General features: G+C 48.5%; 1 protein-coding gene across 1 annotated transcript; it reads left to right on the top strand.

Annotated features, from left to right (window-relative positions):
- The first annotated feature begins 7,448 nt into the window (after positions 1 to 7,448).
- Positions 7,449 to 18,417, top strand: LOC124675493 (pentatricopeptide repeat-containing protein At5g09450, mitochondrial-like). Its single transcript, XM_047211570.1, has 2 exons — positions 7,449 to 7,802; positions 17,449 to 18,417. The coding sequence occupies exons 1-2, from the start codon at positions 7,449 to 7,451 to the stop codon at positions 18,352 to 18,354; spliced, it is 1,260 nt and encodes a 419-aa protein (XP_047067526.1). The 3' UTR covers positions 18,355 to 18,417.
- Positions 18,418 to 18,950: the final 533 nt, after the last annotated feature.

Below are 18,950 nucleotides of genomic sequence, written 5' to 3'. Positions count from 1 at the left end.
ATCATCATCCCACTATACATCTAATCCTTTGTTACAAGCAAGCCGGTGAGATTGACAACCTCACCGTCACGTTGGGGCAAAGTAATTTGGTTGTGTTGTGCAGGTTCCACGTTGGCGCCGGAATCCTCGGTGTTGCGCCGCACTACACTCCGCCGCCATCAACCTTCAACGTGCTTCTTGGCTCCTACTGGTTCGATAAACCTTGGTTTCTTACCGAGGGAAAACTTGCCGCTGTACGCATCACACCTTCCTCTTGGGGTTCCCAACGGACGCGTGCTGTACGCGTATCAAGCTCTTTTTCTGGCGCCGTTGCCGGGGAGATCAAGACACGCTGCAAGGGGAGTCTCCACCTCAAATCTCTTTACTTTGTTTTTGTCTTGCTTTACTTTTATTTACTTCTTTGTTTGCTGCATTAAAACAAAACACAAAAAAATTAGTTGCTAGCTTTACTTTATTTACTATCTTGTTTGCGTTCTCCATATTAAAAACACAAAAAAATTAGTTACTTGCATTTACCTTATTTTTGTTACTATGACTAGTCCTGTAGTTGTTACTCTATGACCCGAGGAATCGATCCTCACTTTTAAACAAAGGGGTGAAGAGGGTTTTAAAGAAGTTTGGTCTAGAATTTTTGATTCTTATAATAAAACTGAACCTAAAATGACACTAAGTTTGCTTCTTAGTAATTTTTTATTTTGGGCTTATTCTTAGCTATAGATATGCCTTAGATGTTGTAGTGGGAGGAGATTTCCTCCACTGTGATGGGGATCAAGCTTTTAATACCATAAAAAAATTGGCTACATCATCTAGCTCCACTAATAATTTTGATCCATCCCTTGTTAGTATTTATAATAGATTGAACACTCTTGAGATAAGTGTATCTTGCTTAAAAGAAGGGTATGGTCGGATTCGTGAGCATTTTGATTATGTTCCTATAAACTCTGAACCATCAATGTGGGACCCCACTATTAAAGTTACTATTGATGGTAAAAATTTTGATGCTCGTTGTGATATTATGACTGAATTTTGCCTTATGCCTGAAAGTATTTATAAATCTTTGACACTCTGGGGACTTACTGAAGGAGGAGAAGGAATAACTCTCACCGATAACTCGTTATAATTCCCAAGGGAATAGCTGAAGGAGTATTCACAAACCTTCTTGGAAAAATGGTATCCACTGATTATCTCGTTATTGAATGTGTAGGTACAGGACAAATCACACTTGGAAGATCCCTGCTAAAGCTCTTCGGAGTAACCATAGATGTGGAAAAAGGCACTCTAAGTTCCTCCATACCTGGATGCCATCATATATTCCCTAAACCAAAGAGTAAGAAGGGTAAGCGTAGAGCCTCTGGTAAGAATGTCAATGCTTCATCTCTTGATAATACTTGATACACACTTTCTGCGCCTAGCTGAAAGGCGTTAAAGAAAAGCGCTTATGGGAGATAACCCATGATTTTACTACTGCACTTTTGTTTTATATTTGAGTCTTGGAAGTTGTTACTACTGTAGCAACCTATCCTTATCTTAGTTTTGTTGCATTGTTATGCCAAGTAAAGTCTTTGATAGTAAGGTTCATACTAGATTTGGATTATTGCGCAGAAACAGATTTCTTGCTGTCACGAATCTGGGCTGAATTCTCTGTAGGTAACTCAGAAAAATCTGCCAATTTACGTGAGTGATCCTCAGATATGTACGCAACTTTCATTCAATTTGAGCATTTTTATTTGAGCAAGTCTGGTGCCTCTTAGAAATTCATCTTTACGGACTGTTCTGTTTTGACAGATTCTGCCTTTTATTTCGCATTGCCTGTTTTGCTATGCTTGATGGATTTTTCTATTCCATTAACTTTAAGTAGCTCTGTGCAATGTCCAGAAGTGTTAAGAATGATTATGTCACCTCTAAACATGTGAATTTTGATTATGCACTAACCCTCTAATGAGTTGTTTTGAGTTTGGTGTGGAGGAACTTTTCAAGGATCAAGAGAGGGAGATGATACAATATGATCAAGGAGAGTGAAAGCTCTAAGCTTGGGGATGCCCCGGTGGTTCACCCCTGCATATTTCAAGAAGACTCAAGCGTCTAAGCTTGGGGATGCCCAAGGCATCCCCTTCTTCATCGACAACATTATCGAGTTCCTCTAGTGAAACTATATTTTTATTCCATCACATCTTATGTACTTTGCTTGGAGCGTCTGTATGTTTTTGTTTTTGTTTTGTTTGAATAAAGTTGGATCCTAGCATTCATTGTGTGGGAGAGAGACATGCTCCGCTGTTGCATATGGACAAATATGTCCTTAGGCTTTACTCATAATGTTCATGGCGAAGGTTGAAACTGCTTCGTTAAATTGTTATATGGTTGGAAACGGGAAATGCTACATGTGGTAATTGGTAAAATGACTTGAATAATGTGATACTTGGCAATTGTTGTGCTCATGTTTAAGCTCTTGCATCATATACTTTGCACCTATTAATGAAGAAATACATAGAGCTTGCTAAAATTTGGTTTGCATGATTGGTCTCTCTAAGGTCTAGATATTTTCTAGTATGGGTCGAACAACAAGGAAGACGGTGTAGAGTCTTATAATGCTTATAATATGTCTTTTATGTGAGTTTTGCTGTACCGGTTCATAATTGTGTGTGTTTCAAATAACCTTGCTAGCCTAAGCCTTGTATTGAGAGGGAATACTTCTCATGCATCCAAAATCCTTGAGCCAAACACTATGCCATTTGTGTCCACCATACCTACCTACTTCATGGTATTTCGCCGCCATTCCAAAGTAAATTGCTTGAGTGCTACCTTTAAATTTCTATCCTTCATCTTTGCAATATATAGCTCATGGGACAAATAGCCTAAAAACTATTGTGGTATTGAATATGTACTTATGCATTTTATCTCTTATAAAGTTGCTTGTTGAGCGATAACCATGTTCCTGGGGACACCATCAACTACTCTTTGTTGAATATCATGTGAGTTTCTATGCATGTTCGTCTTGTCTGAAGTAAGGGCGATTTACCATGAGTTGAATGGTTTGAGCATGCATATTGTTAGAGAAGAACATTGGGCCGCTAACTAAAGCCATGATCCATGGTGGAAGTTTCAATTTTGGACAACTATCCTCAATCTCTTATGAGAATATTAATTGTTGCTAAATGCTTATGCATTAAAGAGGAGTCCATTATCTGTTGTCTATGTTGTCCCGGTATGGATGTCTAAGTTGAGAATAATCAAAAGCGAGAAATCCAATGCAAGCTTTCTCCTTAGACCTTTGTACAAAGCGGCATAGAGGTACCCCTTTGTGATACTTGGTTAAAACATATGTATTGCGCTGATAATCCAGGTAATCCGAGCTAATTAGGACAAGGTGCGGGCACTATTGGTATACTATGCATGAGGCTTGCAACTTGTAGGATATAATTTACATAACACATATGCTTTATTACTACCGTTGACAAAATTGTTTCTTGTTTTCAAAATCAAAGCTCTAGCACAAATATAGCAATCGATGCTTCCCTCTGCGAAGGGCCTTTCTTCTACTTTTATGTTGAGTTAGTTCACCTATTTCTCTCCCATCTCAAGAAGCAAACACTTGTGTGAACTGTGCATTGATTCCTACATACTTGCATATTGCACTTGTTATATTACTTTGCATTGACAATATCCATGAGATATACTTGTTACAAGTTGAAAGCAACCGCTGAAACTTAATCTTCCTTTGTGTTGCTTCAATGCCTCTACTATGAATTTATTGCTTTATGAGTTAACTCTTATGCAAGACTTATTGATGCTTATCTTGAAAGTACTATTCATGAAAAGTCTTTGCTATATGATTCAATTGTTTACTCATTGTATTTACCATTGCTTCGAATCGCTGCATTCATTACATGTGCTTACAATAGTATTGATCAAGATTATGATGGCATGTCACTTCGGAAATTATCTTTGTTATCGTTTACCTACTCGGGACGAGCAGGAACTAAGCTTGGGGATGCTGATACGTCTCCAACGTATCGATAATTTCTTATGTTCCATGCTACTTTATTGATGATACACACATGTTTTATACATACTTTATGTCATATTTATGCATTTTCCGGCACTAACCTATTAACGAGATGCCGAAGAGCCAGTTTGTCACTGCTCGTTTTTGGTTTCAGAAATCCTAGTAAGGAAATATTCTCGGAATTGGACGAAATCAACGCCCGGGATCTTATTTTTCCACGAAGCTTCCAGAACACCGGGGGAGATACGAAGTGGGGCGACGAGGCGACGCCACACCAGGGCGGCGCGGCCCAGCCCCTGGCCGCGCCGGCCTGTGGTGTGGGCCCCTCGTGGCGCCCCCTGACCTACCCTTCCGCCTACTTAAGCCTTCATCGAGAATAACTCCAGTACCGAGAGCCACGATACGGAAAACCTTCCGCAGACGCCGCCGCCGCCAATCCCATCTCGGGGGATTCGGAGATCGCCTCCGGCACCCCGCCGTGAGAGGGGAATCATCTTCCGGAGGACTCTTCACCGCCATGGTCGCCTCCGGAGTGATGTGTGAGTAGTTCTCCCCTGGACTATGGGTCCATAGCAGTAGCTAGATGGTCGTCTTCTCCTAATTGTGCTATCATTGTTCGATCTTGTGAGCTGCCTAACATGATCAAGATCATCTATCTGTAATGCTACATGTTGCGTTTGTTGGGATCCGATGAATAATGAATGCTATGTTATGTTGATTATCAATCTATCATCTATGTGTTGTTTATGATCTTGCATGCTTTCCGTTGCTAGTAGAGGCTCTGCCAAGTTTTTGCTTGTAACTCCAAGAGGGAGTATTTATGCTCGATAGTGGGTTCATGCCTCCATTAAATCTGGGAGTGACAAAGAACCTCTAAGGTTGTGGATGTGCTGTTGCCACTAGGGATAAAACATCAATGCTATGTCTAAGGATATATTTATTGATTACATTACGCACCATACTTAATGCAATTGTCTGTTGTTTGCAACTTAATACTGGAGGGGGTTCGGATGATAATCTGAAGGTGGACTTTTTAGGCATAGATGCATGCTGGATAGCGGTCTATGTACTTTGTCGTAATGCCCAATTAAATCTCACAATACTCATCATAACATGTATGTGCATGGTCATGCCCTCTTTATTTGTCAATTGCCCAACTGTAATTTGTTCACCCAACATGCTTATTCTTATCGGAGGACACCTCTAGTGAACTGTGGACCCCGGTCCATTCTTTTACATCGAATACAATCTATCGCAATACTCGTTCTACTCGTTCTCTCGCAAACAATCATCATCCACACTATACATCTAATCCTTTGTTACGAGCAAGCCGGTGAGATTGACAACCTCACCGTCACGTTGGGGCAAAGTAATTTGGTTGTGTTGTGCAGGTTCCACGTTGGCGCCGGAATCCCCGGTGTTGCGCCGCACTACACTCCGCCGCCATCAACCTTCAACGTGCTTCTTGGCTCCTACTGGTTCGATAAACCTTGGTTTCTTACTGAGGGAAAACTTGCCGCTGTACGCATCACACCTTCCTCTTGGGGTTTCCAACGGACGCGTGATGTACGCGTATCAGCCACCGCCGCCAATCCCATCTCGAGGGATTCAGGAGATCGCCTCTGGCACCCTGCCGGAGAGGGGAATCATCTCCCGGAGGACTCTTCACCGTCATGGTCGCCTCCGGAGTGATGTGTGAGTAGTTCACCCCTGGGCTATGGGTCCATAGCAGTAGCTAGATGGTTGTCTTCTCCTCATTGTGCTATCATTGTTGGATCTTGTGAGCTGCCTATCATGATCAAGATCATCTATTTGTAATGCTACATGTTGCGTTTGTTGAGATCCGATGAATATGGAATACTATGTTATGTTGATTATCAATCTATCATCTATGTGTTGTTTATGATCTTGCATGCTCTCCGTTATTAGTAGAGGCTCTGGCCAAGTCGTTACTTGTAACTTCAAGAGGGAGTATTTACGCTCGATAGTGGGTTCATGCCTCCATTAAATCTGGGACAGTGACAGAAAGTTCAAAGGTTGTGGATGTGCTGTTGCCACTAGGGATAAAACATCAATGCTATATCTAAGGATATTTGTGTTGATTACATTACGCACCATACTTAATGCAATTGTCTGTTGTTTGCAACTTAATACTGGTAGGGGTGCAGACGCTAACCTGAAGGTGGACTTTTTAGGCATAGATGCATGCTTGATAGCGGTCTATGTACTTTGTCGTAATGCCCAATTGAATTTCACACTACTCATCATAATATGTATGTGCATTGTCATGCCATCTCTATTTGTCAATTGCCCAACTGTAATTTGTTCACCCAACATGCTATTTCTTATTGGAGAGACACCACTAGTGAACTGTGGACCCCGGTCCATTCTTTACATCGAATAGAATCTACTGCAATACTTGTTCTTACTGTTCTTTGCAAACACCATCATCCAGACTATACATCTAATCCTTTGTTACAGCAAGCCGGTGAGATTGACAACCTCACTGTCACGTTGGGGCAAAGTATTTTGGTTGTGTTGTGCAGGTTCCACGTTGGCGCCGGAATCCCTGGTGTTGCGCCGCACTACACTCCGCCGCCATCAACCTTCGACGTGCTTCTTGGCTCCTACTGGTTTGATAAACCTTGGTTTCTTACTGAGGGAAACTTGCCGTTGTACGCATCACACCTTCTTCTTGGGGTTCCCAACGGACACGTGTTGTACGCGTATCACTCACCAACAATCATATCCAGGGAAGAAGGCTTTTGCCATTAAGCCAGGAGAGATGGGAGGCGGCGGCCAAAAAACCTATCTAGGGCTTCGGTGGCCTTGGGGCCTTAAAGGTGTGGCGGACCACGTTTTCTCGCCGAAGTTTTCATTTTTTTTAAAAAGTTTAAAGTGTATTTTTCAGGATAATGAGAAGGTGGCTACATGCTGAAGTTAAAATTAGTTTCTCCCCGCATTTTTCTTCTTTGGGTGGTGCGTCTAGCATTGGTGAAGGGCACGTGGAGTCATGTGCCCATCGAATCTTCTGAGATATGGTTAGTTTTTGTGTTCTATGTATTGGCGATGGTTACGTGTCTAGTGCGCTGGTCCTTTGGATCTTAGTACGATGATATAAAAAAGTACTGTCCCTAAAATCTGCCTTTAATTATTTTTATCACTTTCTTTTTTGAAATTTTTTAAAAAACTCTGAACTCTGAAGAACCTTGACGTCTGCCCGTGTTTGTTTCAATTTTTTCAAAATGCTAGACCAAGACCAAGAGAATGTATTACTGGCCGCTGGCCGGACATCGACTAAGTTTATGTATTTATGAACGAATGGAGAGTATACTGTTTTATATCTGTGGTGCAATAAGGATATATCGTTGGAAGGAAAACTCATTTTCTGTGCCGTAAACTGCTACTGTTGTGTACTGTCTTACGCCGCAGCAGACCAGACGAGATGGCGGCGATGCTCCTCCGAGCCGCCCGCGCCTCGCGGTCCCTCGCTCTCCCGCGCTACGTCGGCGCAAGCCCTAGCCCACTGTCCTCCTCCTCGTCCGCCGCCTCTACAGCGGAGACGCCGTTGCCCGCCGCCGCTACCCAGGGCATCGCGGCTGACGTTGACGAAGCCGTCATAGTCGGAGGCGAGGGGGACGACCTGAGGAGCCGCGTCTTCCGGCTGCGGCTGGCGAAGCGCAGCGCGACGGAGGCGCTCGAGAAGTGGGCCGGCGAGGGCCGCGCCGCCCCCGCGCCGGAGCTCCGCCGCATCGCCCGCGATCTCAGCCGCGCCCGCCGCTTCAAGCACGCGCTCGAGGTTCGCTCTCTCCCAGATCCCTTCTCTCTTCTGATTGCTTTGGCTCTGCCCAGTTATAGTATAGTTCGTAGAACGATTTGGAAATGGTCATGAATGTTGCCGATGTGGATCTATGTAGCAGAAATCGTAGCTAGCGTGTTTACTGCCTTCTAGAATGCCTTGTTGGTCTGTATTCAACGAAAGGCTTACCACCCAGCGTGTTCAAGGAGCACGTTACCGGCATGGGTTTAAGGGAAAGTCTTACCTATCCTGGATCATAAGGGCATCTCCAACCGGGCGACCCAAACGGACGCGGCGCCCAACGCGGCGACCCAAAGAGACGCCACGTGGTTCGTCTTCGTTGCGCGGTGCTGCGCCATGGCAGGCCTCGACGGGACAGCCATGGTGGGCGGTGGAACGCGCGGGAAAGATCCCGCGCGCACCAAGGTTCCCGCGCGCGCGAAAACGCCATTGGCGCGCGCTCGCGCCCAAGTTTCCCGCCTGACCGCCGGCTATAAAAGACGGCGGCGGTCTCGCCCAGACCGCATCACCGTTCTCTCCCCCTCCACCCTCTCCGGCGCCATGCCGCGCACCCTTCAGACCACATGGGCCAAGCTCTCCCTCGCCGCCCGGGCCAGGTTCCCGCGGACGGACGAGGAGGAGCGCGCGGACTCGCGGTGGGTCGCCGACGACGAGGCGCTCCGCGTCGCCGCCGAGGCGGCGGCAAAGAAGGCCGGTGACGCGGAGGGCCGGCACGAGACCGCGGACGGGCGGTACGAGGCCGCGGAGGAGGGGCGGCCGCCGCGGAGGAGCCCGGTCGCCGCGGAGGACCTCGCGCCGGCGAACATCAACGCCGCCATCGAGGAGCGTCTCGCCGACCTCACGCGCGTGACGAAGGAGCACGAGGGCATGCGGCGGGCCGGCCGCCGCCGCCAGGCGACCTCCTCGGCCGGAAGAACGAGGCCGCTCGCTATGCGAGCAGCCCGTCACCTCATCCGGATGCCGTCGCCCGAGCGGCGCGCCCGGGAGGATCGCTGCGTCGGCGGAGCGTGGCCGAGCAAGAGCGCATGCGCCGGCGGCGAGAGATCCACGAGGGCCGAGCACCCGCCCGCGTCCGCCTCGGAGGCGCGCACCGCCGTGGAACGCGCCGCTCTGCGAGAGGTGGAGCTATGCGGGAGCGGATGATTCCGCCGCGAGAGGCGGAGCGCGAGCGCGCCCGAGGTGCGCGGACGGAAGGAGGAGGATGATGGCCTCCGTCCAAGCTGCCGAGGCCCGCGCCGCCGCCCGCGCCGCCGCCGACGCCCGCGCCGCCGCCGACGCGCCACCCAGCCCGTAGTAAGCTGGAGTGGAATCCTCACGGGTGTCGAGTGAAATCCACGGCCCCGACGGCGAGCCGACGAGGAGTCGCCGGCGAGGCCGCCGGCCCCGTACGTATTTAGGATAGAAGTAGTAGCTAAAAAAAAATTGTAATGAGTTCTATTTGATGAAAAATATTAGTTATGCCTATGACACGCGGGCCGAGGCGGACAAGGGGCGGACGCGAGCGACCGGCCTTTCGCGTCGCGGCCACGCAAACCCGGCCAAGATTTGGGCCGGGTTTGCGTCGATCCGGACGCCGCGGGCATCCGTTTTAGGGATGGGTCCGCGCGCTGGGCCGGGTTTTTGTCCGGCTCGACCCATCCGGACGCACGGGCGCGGGATGGGTCGCCCCGTTGGAGATGCCCTAAGAGGCCCAAAAGTAAAAGAATTTGTTTCAAAACAGAGAAGTGTATTGTGGCTGTCTGATTCTATCGGCAATAGAGCTGTGACGATGAAACATGCCCTATGGACTGATCCAAAATGAAACGAATAAAGTGAAAGTACAAAGTGAAAAGAAAAGTTGAGATCAAGGGGGAGAATGTATTGATCTCCACCGCACCAGAGCCCAACGGCCTGGCACGACCCCTTGACCTCGTCCGCGCCCTGATCGGGGGCGCCCAACCGCATCTGGTTGGTGGGCCCCTATCGCCTGTGCTATATATACAGTGGTGGGGGCGGTGGCACACGTTACGAGGTTGACCGGAGTGCCACTCGCCCCACCAACACACCCACCGATCCGGGTTCGAGCACGTCTGCCGACGGGATGCTCCATCACCGCCGCCACTACCTCGCCCACGCCACCGGCCATCGCCATCAACGTCGACGAGATCCTCCTCGAACGGACAAGGTAAATGCTCACAGTACCAAAACATTATTTACAGAGATAGTCAATACCCGTCATTAGATCTACCCTAGTCGATCTAGCAAGTCAAACATTGGTACCAAAGCCACCTAGAGATGTAGATCTTGTGTCGGGAAAGGAAAAGCAAAGAAAGATAAATCAAACCCTAGATTAGAAACAGAGAAGAAGGGGAAAGGGGAAAGAATCCCTCACCTCCCTACCTCGGATGAACGGCGAGAGCCGAATCAAAGTCGAAAGACCACCTCCCGGGGGGCAAAGAAACAACCCACCGGGCTGCTGCTGCCGGCGTAGAGGGGCACCGCGCCGCCACAGCGGCCGGCTGCTGCTGCCAGCAAAGGGCGCCGCCACATGAGCCGCTTGCCGGCGGTGCGCCCACCCTCGGGTGGACGCACGCGCCGGCAAGAGGGCCATGGGGGGCGCCGCTCTTTCCTCTCCTCCGCCGTGGAACCAACGTTGAAGCTTTTGGTGGTGGAGAGGAACGGGTGTAGGGGAAAGAAAGGGCAATGGGAGGGACGCGTCTCCGGCCACCTGCTGCGCGCGAGCGCGAGCGGCCGCCTCCTAGCAACCAAAGAGAACGAAAAGGAGAGTGGGGGGAGAGCCCCACCGTCGCCGGAGAGCCGCCGGGCGGCGTGAGCGCGCGGGTGGAGATGTCTCTCCGCCGCCGCCGCGACAGAGAGTTACAGAGAGGGGTCGGGGGGGAAAATGAGCATAGGGTTTTGGGGGTCTGCCGTTTCGGGCCCTTTTATACGGCCGACTTAGGCGCGCGTCCGTCCGATTTAATCCGACGGCCAGGATTGCCTGGAGCTCGCTAGGCGGGCTGGGGAGCACGTTGGGCCGCACAGCAGGCCAGTGACGGGCTACGGGCCGCGCCCTGAAGGCTGCACTGTGAAGCGCCGAGCGGCGCGTAAGGAGATTTTGCCCTGGCGGGCTGTGGGCCGCGAGGCAGGTTTTGGGCTGCGCACAGTGTTTAACAGTTTAATGTCCAGAGGCATTTTAAGGCAATTTTTGGGCTGTTTTTGGTCAAATTTTGTCTAGTTTTTTTTTTCTGAATAAATAGAACCAACGTGATATTTGTTCAGGAATTAAAAGTGAAAGTTTACGCCTCTGAAAAGTTTAAAAGTTAATAGTTTAAAGTTACAGTTTCCGCTGCAAATAGTTAAAGTTGCATTTTTATTATGAAAAATACAAAAGTGATGATTAAAATATAAAAAGTTGATTAAAAGTGATTGTTGAAACAATTATGATCCTGTCATTTTATGACCAACGTTATTAATGGCATGATCATGTTTTGTTGCAATAATATGTGCAAAAGTGGCAGTTAAAATTTTAAAGAGATGATTAAAGTGATTATTGTGACAATTATGGTTCTGTTATTTTTGACCAACGTTATTAATGACATGATCATGATTTGTATCAAAGAAGTGCATTTATCTCTATTTCTGCCCAACGGTGATATAGATTTAATTGCACAAACAATTGTATGTTCTAATTTTGACCAACGTTGGATTATTGCATGCAATTGTTGTTAATCTCATTTCATTGTGGTTTAAAGGAGGGTACTACTTGATGAGTTGCATCAAGGATGTTCCAACCCTCAAAGGTGACAACTACACTCAATGGAGAAAGAAGGTCGATTTGTGCTGAGGTGGACTGGGTTCCCACAGTCGAGTCGGACCAAAAGATCCGATCGAGAAATGACAAGGATGATAATGCTGCGTGGCAGAATAAAAGGTGGCTAAGTGCCATTTATAAAGAATACAATTGAGAACGCTATTGTGGTCTCAATTGCAGAGTGTGCTTCCATAGGGGAGTATCTTGAAAGAATAAAGAGCCAGTTCACTGGTTCTTCAAAGATATGTGCGACCCAGCTACTGAAGCAACTGGTGATAGAAAAGTACACATGGACAGGAAGGACATGGCGAGTGTGCCATATGGTGTAATAATGCTTATGTGGGGTTGTTTTACTCCATGATGAGCTTTATTTGTTGTCCTTGCGTGAAAAAGTATTGTCTGTGTGTAAAGTGAATGAGCAAATATCCGTGTCAAAAAAAAAGAACAAAAGAAAAGAAAAAAGAACTGATGAATTATCGAAATTATGGCACTGTCGCTTAGGCCATATTTCGAGGGGGAGAATAGAAAGACTCGTTAAAAATGATATTCTTCCTCCGTTAGAATTCTCAAACATAGAATAGTGCATCGATTGCATTAAAGGAAAATTTGTAAAGAAAATTAAAAAGGGTGCAAATCGATGCACAGCAACACTAGAAATAATTCACACCGAGATATGTGGATCATTTCCTGTGAAAAGTGTGGATGGCTATGATTCGTTCATAACATTCACGAATGATTACTCCCGATATGGTTATATTTATCCAATAAAAGAAAGAACGAAGCGTTGGATAAATTCAAAATATTCAAAGTCTGAAGTTGAAAATCAGCATGATAAAAGAACAAAGATAGTCAGGTCTGATCGTGGAGGGGAGTACTACGGTCGACATACTCCATATGGCCAAGTCCCTGGACCTTTTGCAAGGTTTCTACAGGAGACTGGAATAGTCGCCCAGTACTCGATGCCGGGCGAACCTCATCAGAATGGGGTAGCTGAAAGGCGCAACCGTACCCTTAAGAATATGGTGCGCAGTATGATGAGCTATTCCACCCTACCATTGGGATTGTGGATTGAGGCGTTAAAAACTGCTATTCACATTCTAAACAGAGTACCAAGCAAATCGGTGCCCAAAACGCCGCATGAGCTATGGACAGGGAGAGTGCCTTCTCTAAACCACCTGAAAGTGTGGGAGCCCTACTGAGGCCAAAGTACATTTAATCCAAACATCGCAAAGTTAGATACCAAAAACAGTCAGGTGCCATTTTACTGGCTATCCTGAAAAGTCAAAAGGTTATCATTTCTACTGTCCAGAGAAATACACAAAGTTTGTGGAAACGAGACATGATGTCTTCTTAGAAGACTAAATGATGAGGGGGAGCATGGTAGCTCCGAAAATTGATCTTGAGGAGAAGAGGGTGCATGCACCTAATCCGATGACTCGGGAGCCATTTTTTGCGCTACCATGTGCACCTGTACCGACGATCCCTGCGATTGTGGTGCAAGCGCTCGTTGTGACTCCACCCATGACAACGATGAGTGAAAGTTCGGAACTCCGTCCGTCGGGAGCCGAATGAACCATTTGTTGAGCATGAAAGGGAGCAACAACAACCACCTCCTGAAAAGTACAAAGCACGACTTGTGGCAAAAGGATTTACACAAAGAGAAAGGATAGATTACAATGAGACATTTTCTCCTGTCTCATGTAAGGATTCCTTCAGAATCATCATGGCACTAGTTGCACATTTTGATTTAGAGTTGCATCAAATCGATGTAAAGATGGCATTTCTAAACAGGGATTTAGAAGAAAATGTCTACATGAAACAACCCAAGGGTTTTATCATGGAAGGCAAGGAAGAAATGGGATGCCGCCTAAAGAAATCCATTTATGGATTAAAGCAAGCCTCCAGACAGTGGTATCTAAAGTTTAATGAGACAATTAAGAGATTTGGATTTAAAGAAAATATTGAGTACAATTGCGTTTATGCAAAGTTTAAAAGTGGGAAATATATTTTCCTAATCTTGTATGTGGATGATATTACGCTTGCCAGCAGTGATGTTAGTCTACTGCAAGAGACAAAGAAGTTCTTATCCTCAAATTTTGATATGAAAGATCTTGGTGAAGCGTCATATGTTTTGGGCATAGAAATTCACCGAGATAGGAACAATGGAGTATTAGGACTATCGCAAAAGACTTATTTAGAAAAGATTCTAAGTAAGTATAATATGCATAAGTGCGAGTACCACACCCGCCCCTATAGTCAAGGGCGACAGTTTTGGGAAACATCAAAGTCCCCAAAATCAATACGAGCTCGATCAAATGAAAGCGGTTCCATATGCTTCGGCTATTGGAAGCCTACGAGTATGCACAAGTGTGCACTCGCCCGACTTAGCATTTATCACCGGAGTACTCGGTAGATATCAAGAAAATCCAGGTTTTGAACACTCGGAAAATGGTAAAGAAGGCATTGCGTTATGTGAAAGGCACAAAGAGTTACATGCTAACATACAGAAGATCTGATTCCCTAGAAATAAGAGGGTATCCAGATGCAGATTTTGCGGGGGATAAAGATGATAGAAAATCCACATCAGGATATGTATTCACCCTCGCAGGGGGAGCTATTTCGTGGAGAAGCTCCAAACAGACGATAGTTGCATCATCCAGGATGTATGCAGAATTTATAGCATGTTATGAAGCCACGGGGCAGGCATTATGGTTAAAGAAATTCATACTCGACTTGAAAGTGGTAGATTGTATTGACAAACCACTAAAGATTTAGTGCGACAATGAGCCCGCGGTATTTTATGGTCACAACAACAAGTCGAGTACAGCTACGAAACCAACTGAGGTTAAGTATTATGTTGTGAAACACAAGGTCCAGGATCAAACTATAAGTCTCGAGCATATAAGGACAAAAGATATGCTTGTGGATCCGCTAACGAAAGGCTTACCACCCAGCGTGTTCAAGGAGCACGTAGCCGGCATGGGTTTAAGGGAAAGTCTTACCTATCCTGGATCATAAGAGGCCCAAAAGTAAACGAATTTGTTTCGGCAATAGAGCTGTGACGATGAAACATGCCCTATGGACTGATCCAAAATGAAACGAATAAAGTGAAAGTATAAAGTGAAAAGAAAAGTTGAGATCAAGGGGAAGAATGTTAGTATTGATCTCCACCGCACCAGAGCCCAACGGCCTGGCACGACCCCTTGACCTCGTCTGCGCCCTGATCGGGGGCGCCCAACCGCATCTGGTTGGTGGGCGCTATATATACAGGGGTGGGGGCGGTGGCACACGTTACGAGGTTGACCGGAGTGCCACTCGCCCCACCAACACACCCACCGATCTGGGTTCAGCACAGTGCCGACGGGATGCTCCATCACCGCCGCCACTACCTCACCCACGCCACCAGCCATCGCCATCAACGTCGACGAGATCCTCCTCGAACGGACAAGGTAAATGCTCACAGTACCAAAACATTATTTACAGAGATAGTCAATACCCGTCATTAGATCTACCCTAGTCGATCTAGCAAGTCAAACAGAATGTTGCCGATGTGGATCTATGTAGCAGAAATCGTAGCTAGCCTGTTTACTGCCTTCTAGAATGCCTTGTTGGTCTGTATCCATACGAAGGATGAGGCTCTTAGGGCATCTCCAACCGGCCGACCCAAACGTTTTGGGCCGTTTGCGTGGCCGCCCGGACACGCGGACAGCGCCACGCGTCCGCGTGTCCGTTTGGGTCGCACGCGGCGCCTAACGCGGCGATCCAAAGAGACGCCACGTGGTTCGTCTTCGTTGCGCGGCGCTGCGCCATGGCAGGCCTCGACGGGACAGCCATGGTGGGCGGTGGAACGCGCGGGAAAGATCCCGCGCGCACCAAGGTTCCCCGCACGCGCGAACGCCATGGCGCGCGCTCGCGCCCAAGTTTCCCGCCGGACCGCCGGCTATAAAAGGCGGCGGCGGCTCTCGCACGGACCGCATCACCGTTCTCTCCCCTCCACCTTCTCCGGCGCCATGCCGCGCACCCTCGCGAGCCACGTGGGCCGAGCTCTCCCTCGCCGCCCGGGCCAGGTTCCCGCGGACGGAGGAGGAGGAGCGCGCGGACTCGCGGTGGGTCACCGACGACGAGGCGCTCCGTGTCGCTGCGGAGGCGGCGGCGAAGAAGGAAGGGGATGCGGAGATGGTGGAGGCGGCCGCAGACGGATGGCACGAGACCGCGGACGGCTGGTACGAGGCCGCGGAGGAGGGGGCGGCCGCCGCGGAGGAGGCCGTCGACGAGGAGGACCTCGCGGCGGCGAACATCAACGCCGCCATCGAGGAGCGTCTCGCCGACCTCACGCGCGTGACGAAGGAGCACGAGGCCACCTGCCGGGCCGGCCGCCGCCGATTAGGCGACCTCCTCGGGCAGAAGAACGAGCTGCTCGTTGTGCGAGCAGCCCGTCACCTCATCCAGATGCCGTCGCCCGAGCGGCGCGCCCGGGAGGCTGCTGCGTCGGCGGAGCGCGGCCGGCAAGAGCGCATGCGCCGGCGGCTGGGGAACCACGAAGCCCAGACCGCCGGCCGCGTCCGCCTGGAGGCGCGCACCGCTGTGGAACGCGCGGCCCTGCGCAGAGCTGGAGCTATGCGGGAAGCGGATGGTGCCGCAGCAGGAGGCGGAGCGCGAGCGCGCCTCGGGCGCGCGAACGGAAAGGAGGAGGATGAAGGCCTCCGCCGCCGCCGTCGCCGCGCCACCCAGCTCGTAAGCTGGAGTGGAATCCTCACGCGTACAGGCCGCCCGCGTCGAGTGAAATCCACGGCCCCGATGGCGAGCCGGCGACTAGGCCACCGGCCCCGTACGTATTTAGGATAGAAGTAGAGTAGGTACAAATATTGTAATGGGTACTTTTAATGAAAAAATGTTTATGCCTATGACACGCGGGCCAGGGGCGGACAAGGGGCGGACGCGAGCGACCACTCTTTCGCTTCCGCGGCCACGCAAACCCGGCCCAGATTTGGGCCGGGTTTGCGTCGTTCCGGACGCCACGGCCGTCCGTTTTAGGGATGGGTCCGCGCGCTGGGCCGGGTTTTTGTCCGGCTGGACCCATCCGGACGCGTGGGCGCGGGATGGGTCGCCGCGTTGGAGATGCCCTTAAACCTGAGTTGTGCTTTGGGTTCATTCTACCATTTTCACAATTTCACTGGAAGTGATGCTTCCATAGTTTGGACATATTTACTAGTATACAAGTGGCAGTGCAAGCTATGGAGCATCTCAATGGAATTTATGTGCTTTGCTGTTCTTCTCTTCATGTTAAATTGATTGCAAAGGCTGTAGAGATGCTCATATAGTATTGAGTCACAAGGGAGCTGTAAGCTTGTAACCTGCAGTTCGGTGTCTTAAGGAGTAGCAGGAAGCTAGATGTCGCCAATTAAACATTTTTAACATCTACCTGTGCCATTTTATTGCAGAATGATGCAGTCCATTATTCTGTATTGTACCAAATGATTAGACATTTTTATTTACTTATCTACAGAAGTGGGGAAGTTAGCTGCTCTTGATATGTTATATTATATATGAAAACAGTACCCTTCGGCCATGAAAAGAGCTAGGCATTGAACTTTCACCTGTTTGATGCTTAAAGCACATATGACACATTCTCTCTATCTCTTCTTGCTTATTCTGATACCTATGAAATGCTCAAAGCACGTATTCATAAAGCCCGTTCTATCTGTTTCTTCATAGTGCTTACTTATGAAATGCTTACAAACACAATCAAACAGTTTGATAATGGCTACTATATTATCCTTTAAGAAAAAAAGGAAGAAGCTGAGATCATTAGTTCTGAACTTTTGAATTTTGCAGGTCGCTGAGTGGATGAAGACGCATCACGAGTCTGATTTATCTGAGAACGACTATGGCATGCGCATTGACTTGATTACCAAAGTTTTTGGCGCTAGTGCAGCCGAAGACTTTTTTGAGAAGCTTCAACCTGGAGCCAAGTCACTGGAAGCGTATACCGCACTCCTGCATTCCTACGCTCGATCAAAGATGACAGACAAAGCCGAGAGGCTATTCCAGAGAATGAAGGATGCCAACCTCTCCATTGACGTCCTGGTTTACAATGAGATGATGACCTTGTATATTTCTGTAGGCGAGCTTGACAAGGTTCCAGCCGTAGCTGAAGAGCTGAAGAGGGCAAATGTTTCCCCAGACCTTTTCACATACAACCTCCGTGTCAGCGCAGCTGCCGCATCCATGGATCTTGAGGTCTTCAAGGGAATTCTCGACGAGATGTCGAGAGATCCAAACTCCAACGAAGGATGGGCACTGTACCGAAACCTCGCCAGTATCTACGTCGACGCCACTCAGCTCGTTGGCTCTGGGAATTCGCTAGTGGAAGCCGAGGCAAAGATCAGCCAGAGGGAGTGGATAACGTACGATTTCCTCGTAATCTTGCACGCCGGTCTCGGCAACCTGGAGAGGGTCAAGGACATATGGAAATCGATGCAGATGACCTCGCAGAGGATGACTAGCCGGAACTACGTCTGTGTGCTCTCGTCCTACCTGATGTGTGGGCAGCTGAAGGATGCCGCGGAGGTCGTGGACGAGTGGCAGCGATCGAAAGCGCCGGAGTTCGACATCTCCGCCTGCAATAAGCTGTTTGATGCTTTGCTGGGCGCCGGTTTTACGGAGACGGCGGATAGCTTTAGAGAACTGATGCTGCAGAAGAGTTGTATACTGACGAGCAGGGCAAGCGAGTCCCCCTGAGCCTGACACTGTTTTATGGTGTGAACCAAAATAATAATGGACTCCAGATCAATTTGCGCGTAATTCTGTCGAGGCAGATGGGAATATTATTTCCAGGTGTATCATGGCCAAGTGCTTGCTTCTGAAGCTAGAGTTGGTAAGTGATGCACACCTGTAGCGCACACGAATTGTGTGTGTGGCACATGGTTGCTTCTCCAGGTGCAACTGCTCTGCACTGGTAGGCGACACCATCTCCCAACTGATCACACTACTCTTCATCCTTTTGTCCTATATGCACACTTCACCAGGTTGTTCTTATGTTTCTCATGTTCGTCAGCTGGTGGTGTGTGTGGTGTGGGCGAGATAGACATGATTGTTTTGCACATTAAAAACCAGTCACGATCGGACGAACTTGTTTAAGGATTTCTTGGCGTTTCTTCCATGGCGTCATCGGGTATAATGAACCACATCCACAACTTTCCAGAACACTGAAATACAGTATATTCTTGTGAAGAAAACAATGAAGTATTCTCAAATACTGCACTACTACTCGCCTGAGTCGCCTCCCCTGCATCGCGTAACGGTCGGTCGGTATAGTTAGTAGTACTCGCCTCCCC

Source organism: Lolium rigidum, chromosome 7, assembly GCF_022539505.1.
Source record: "Lolium rigidum isolate FL_2022 chromosome 7, APGP_CSIRO_Lrig_0.1, whole genome shotgun sequence".
NCBI lineage: Eukaryota > Viridiplantae > Streptophyta > Magnoliopsida > Poales > Poaceae > Lolium > Lolium rigidum.
The sequence above is the reverse complement of the archived record's forward strand: the minus strand, read 5'-3'. Positions and strand labels throughout refer to the sequence as shown.

Coding starts and splice junctions, on each gene's coding strand:
- LOC124675493 (XM_047211570.1), top strand. CDS start 7,449: ATGGCGGCGATGCTCCTCCGAGCCGCCCGCGCCTCGCGGTCCCTCGCT. Junction 7,803..17,448: donor GCTTCAAGCACGCGCTCGAG/GTTCGCTCTCTC, acceptor TGAATTTTGCAG/GTCGCTGAGTGGATGAAGAC.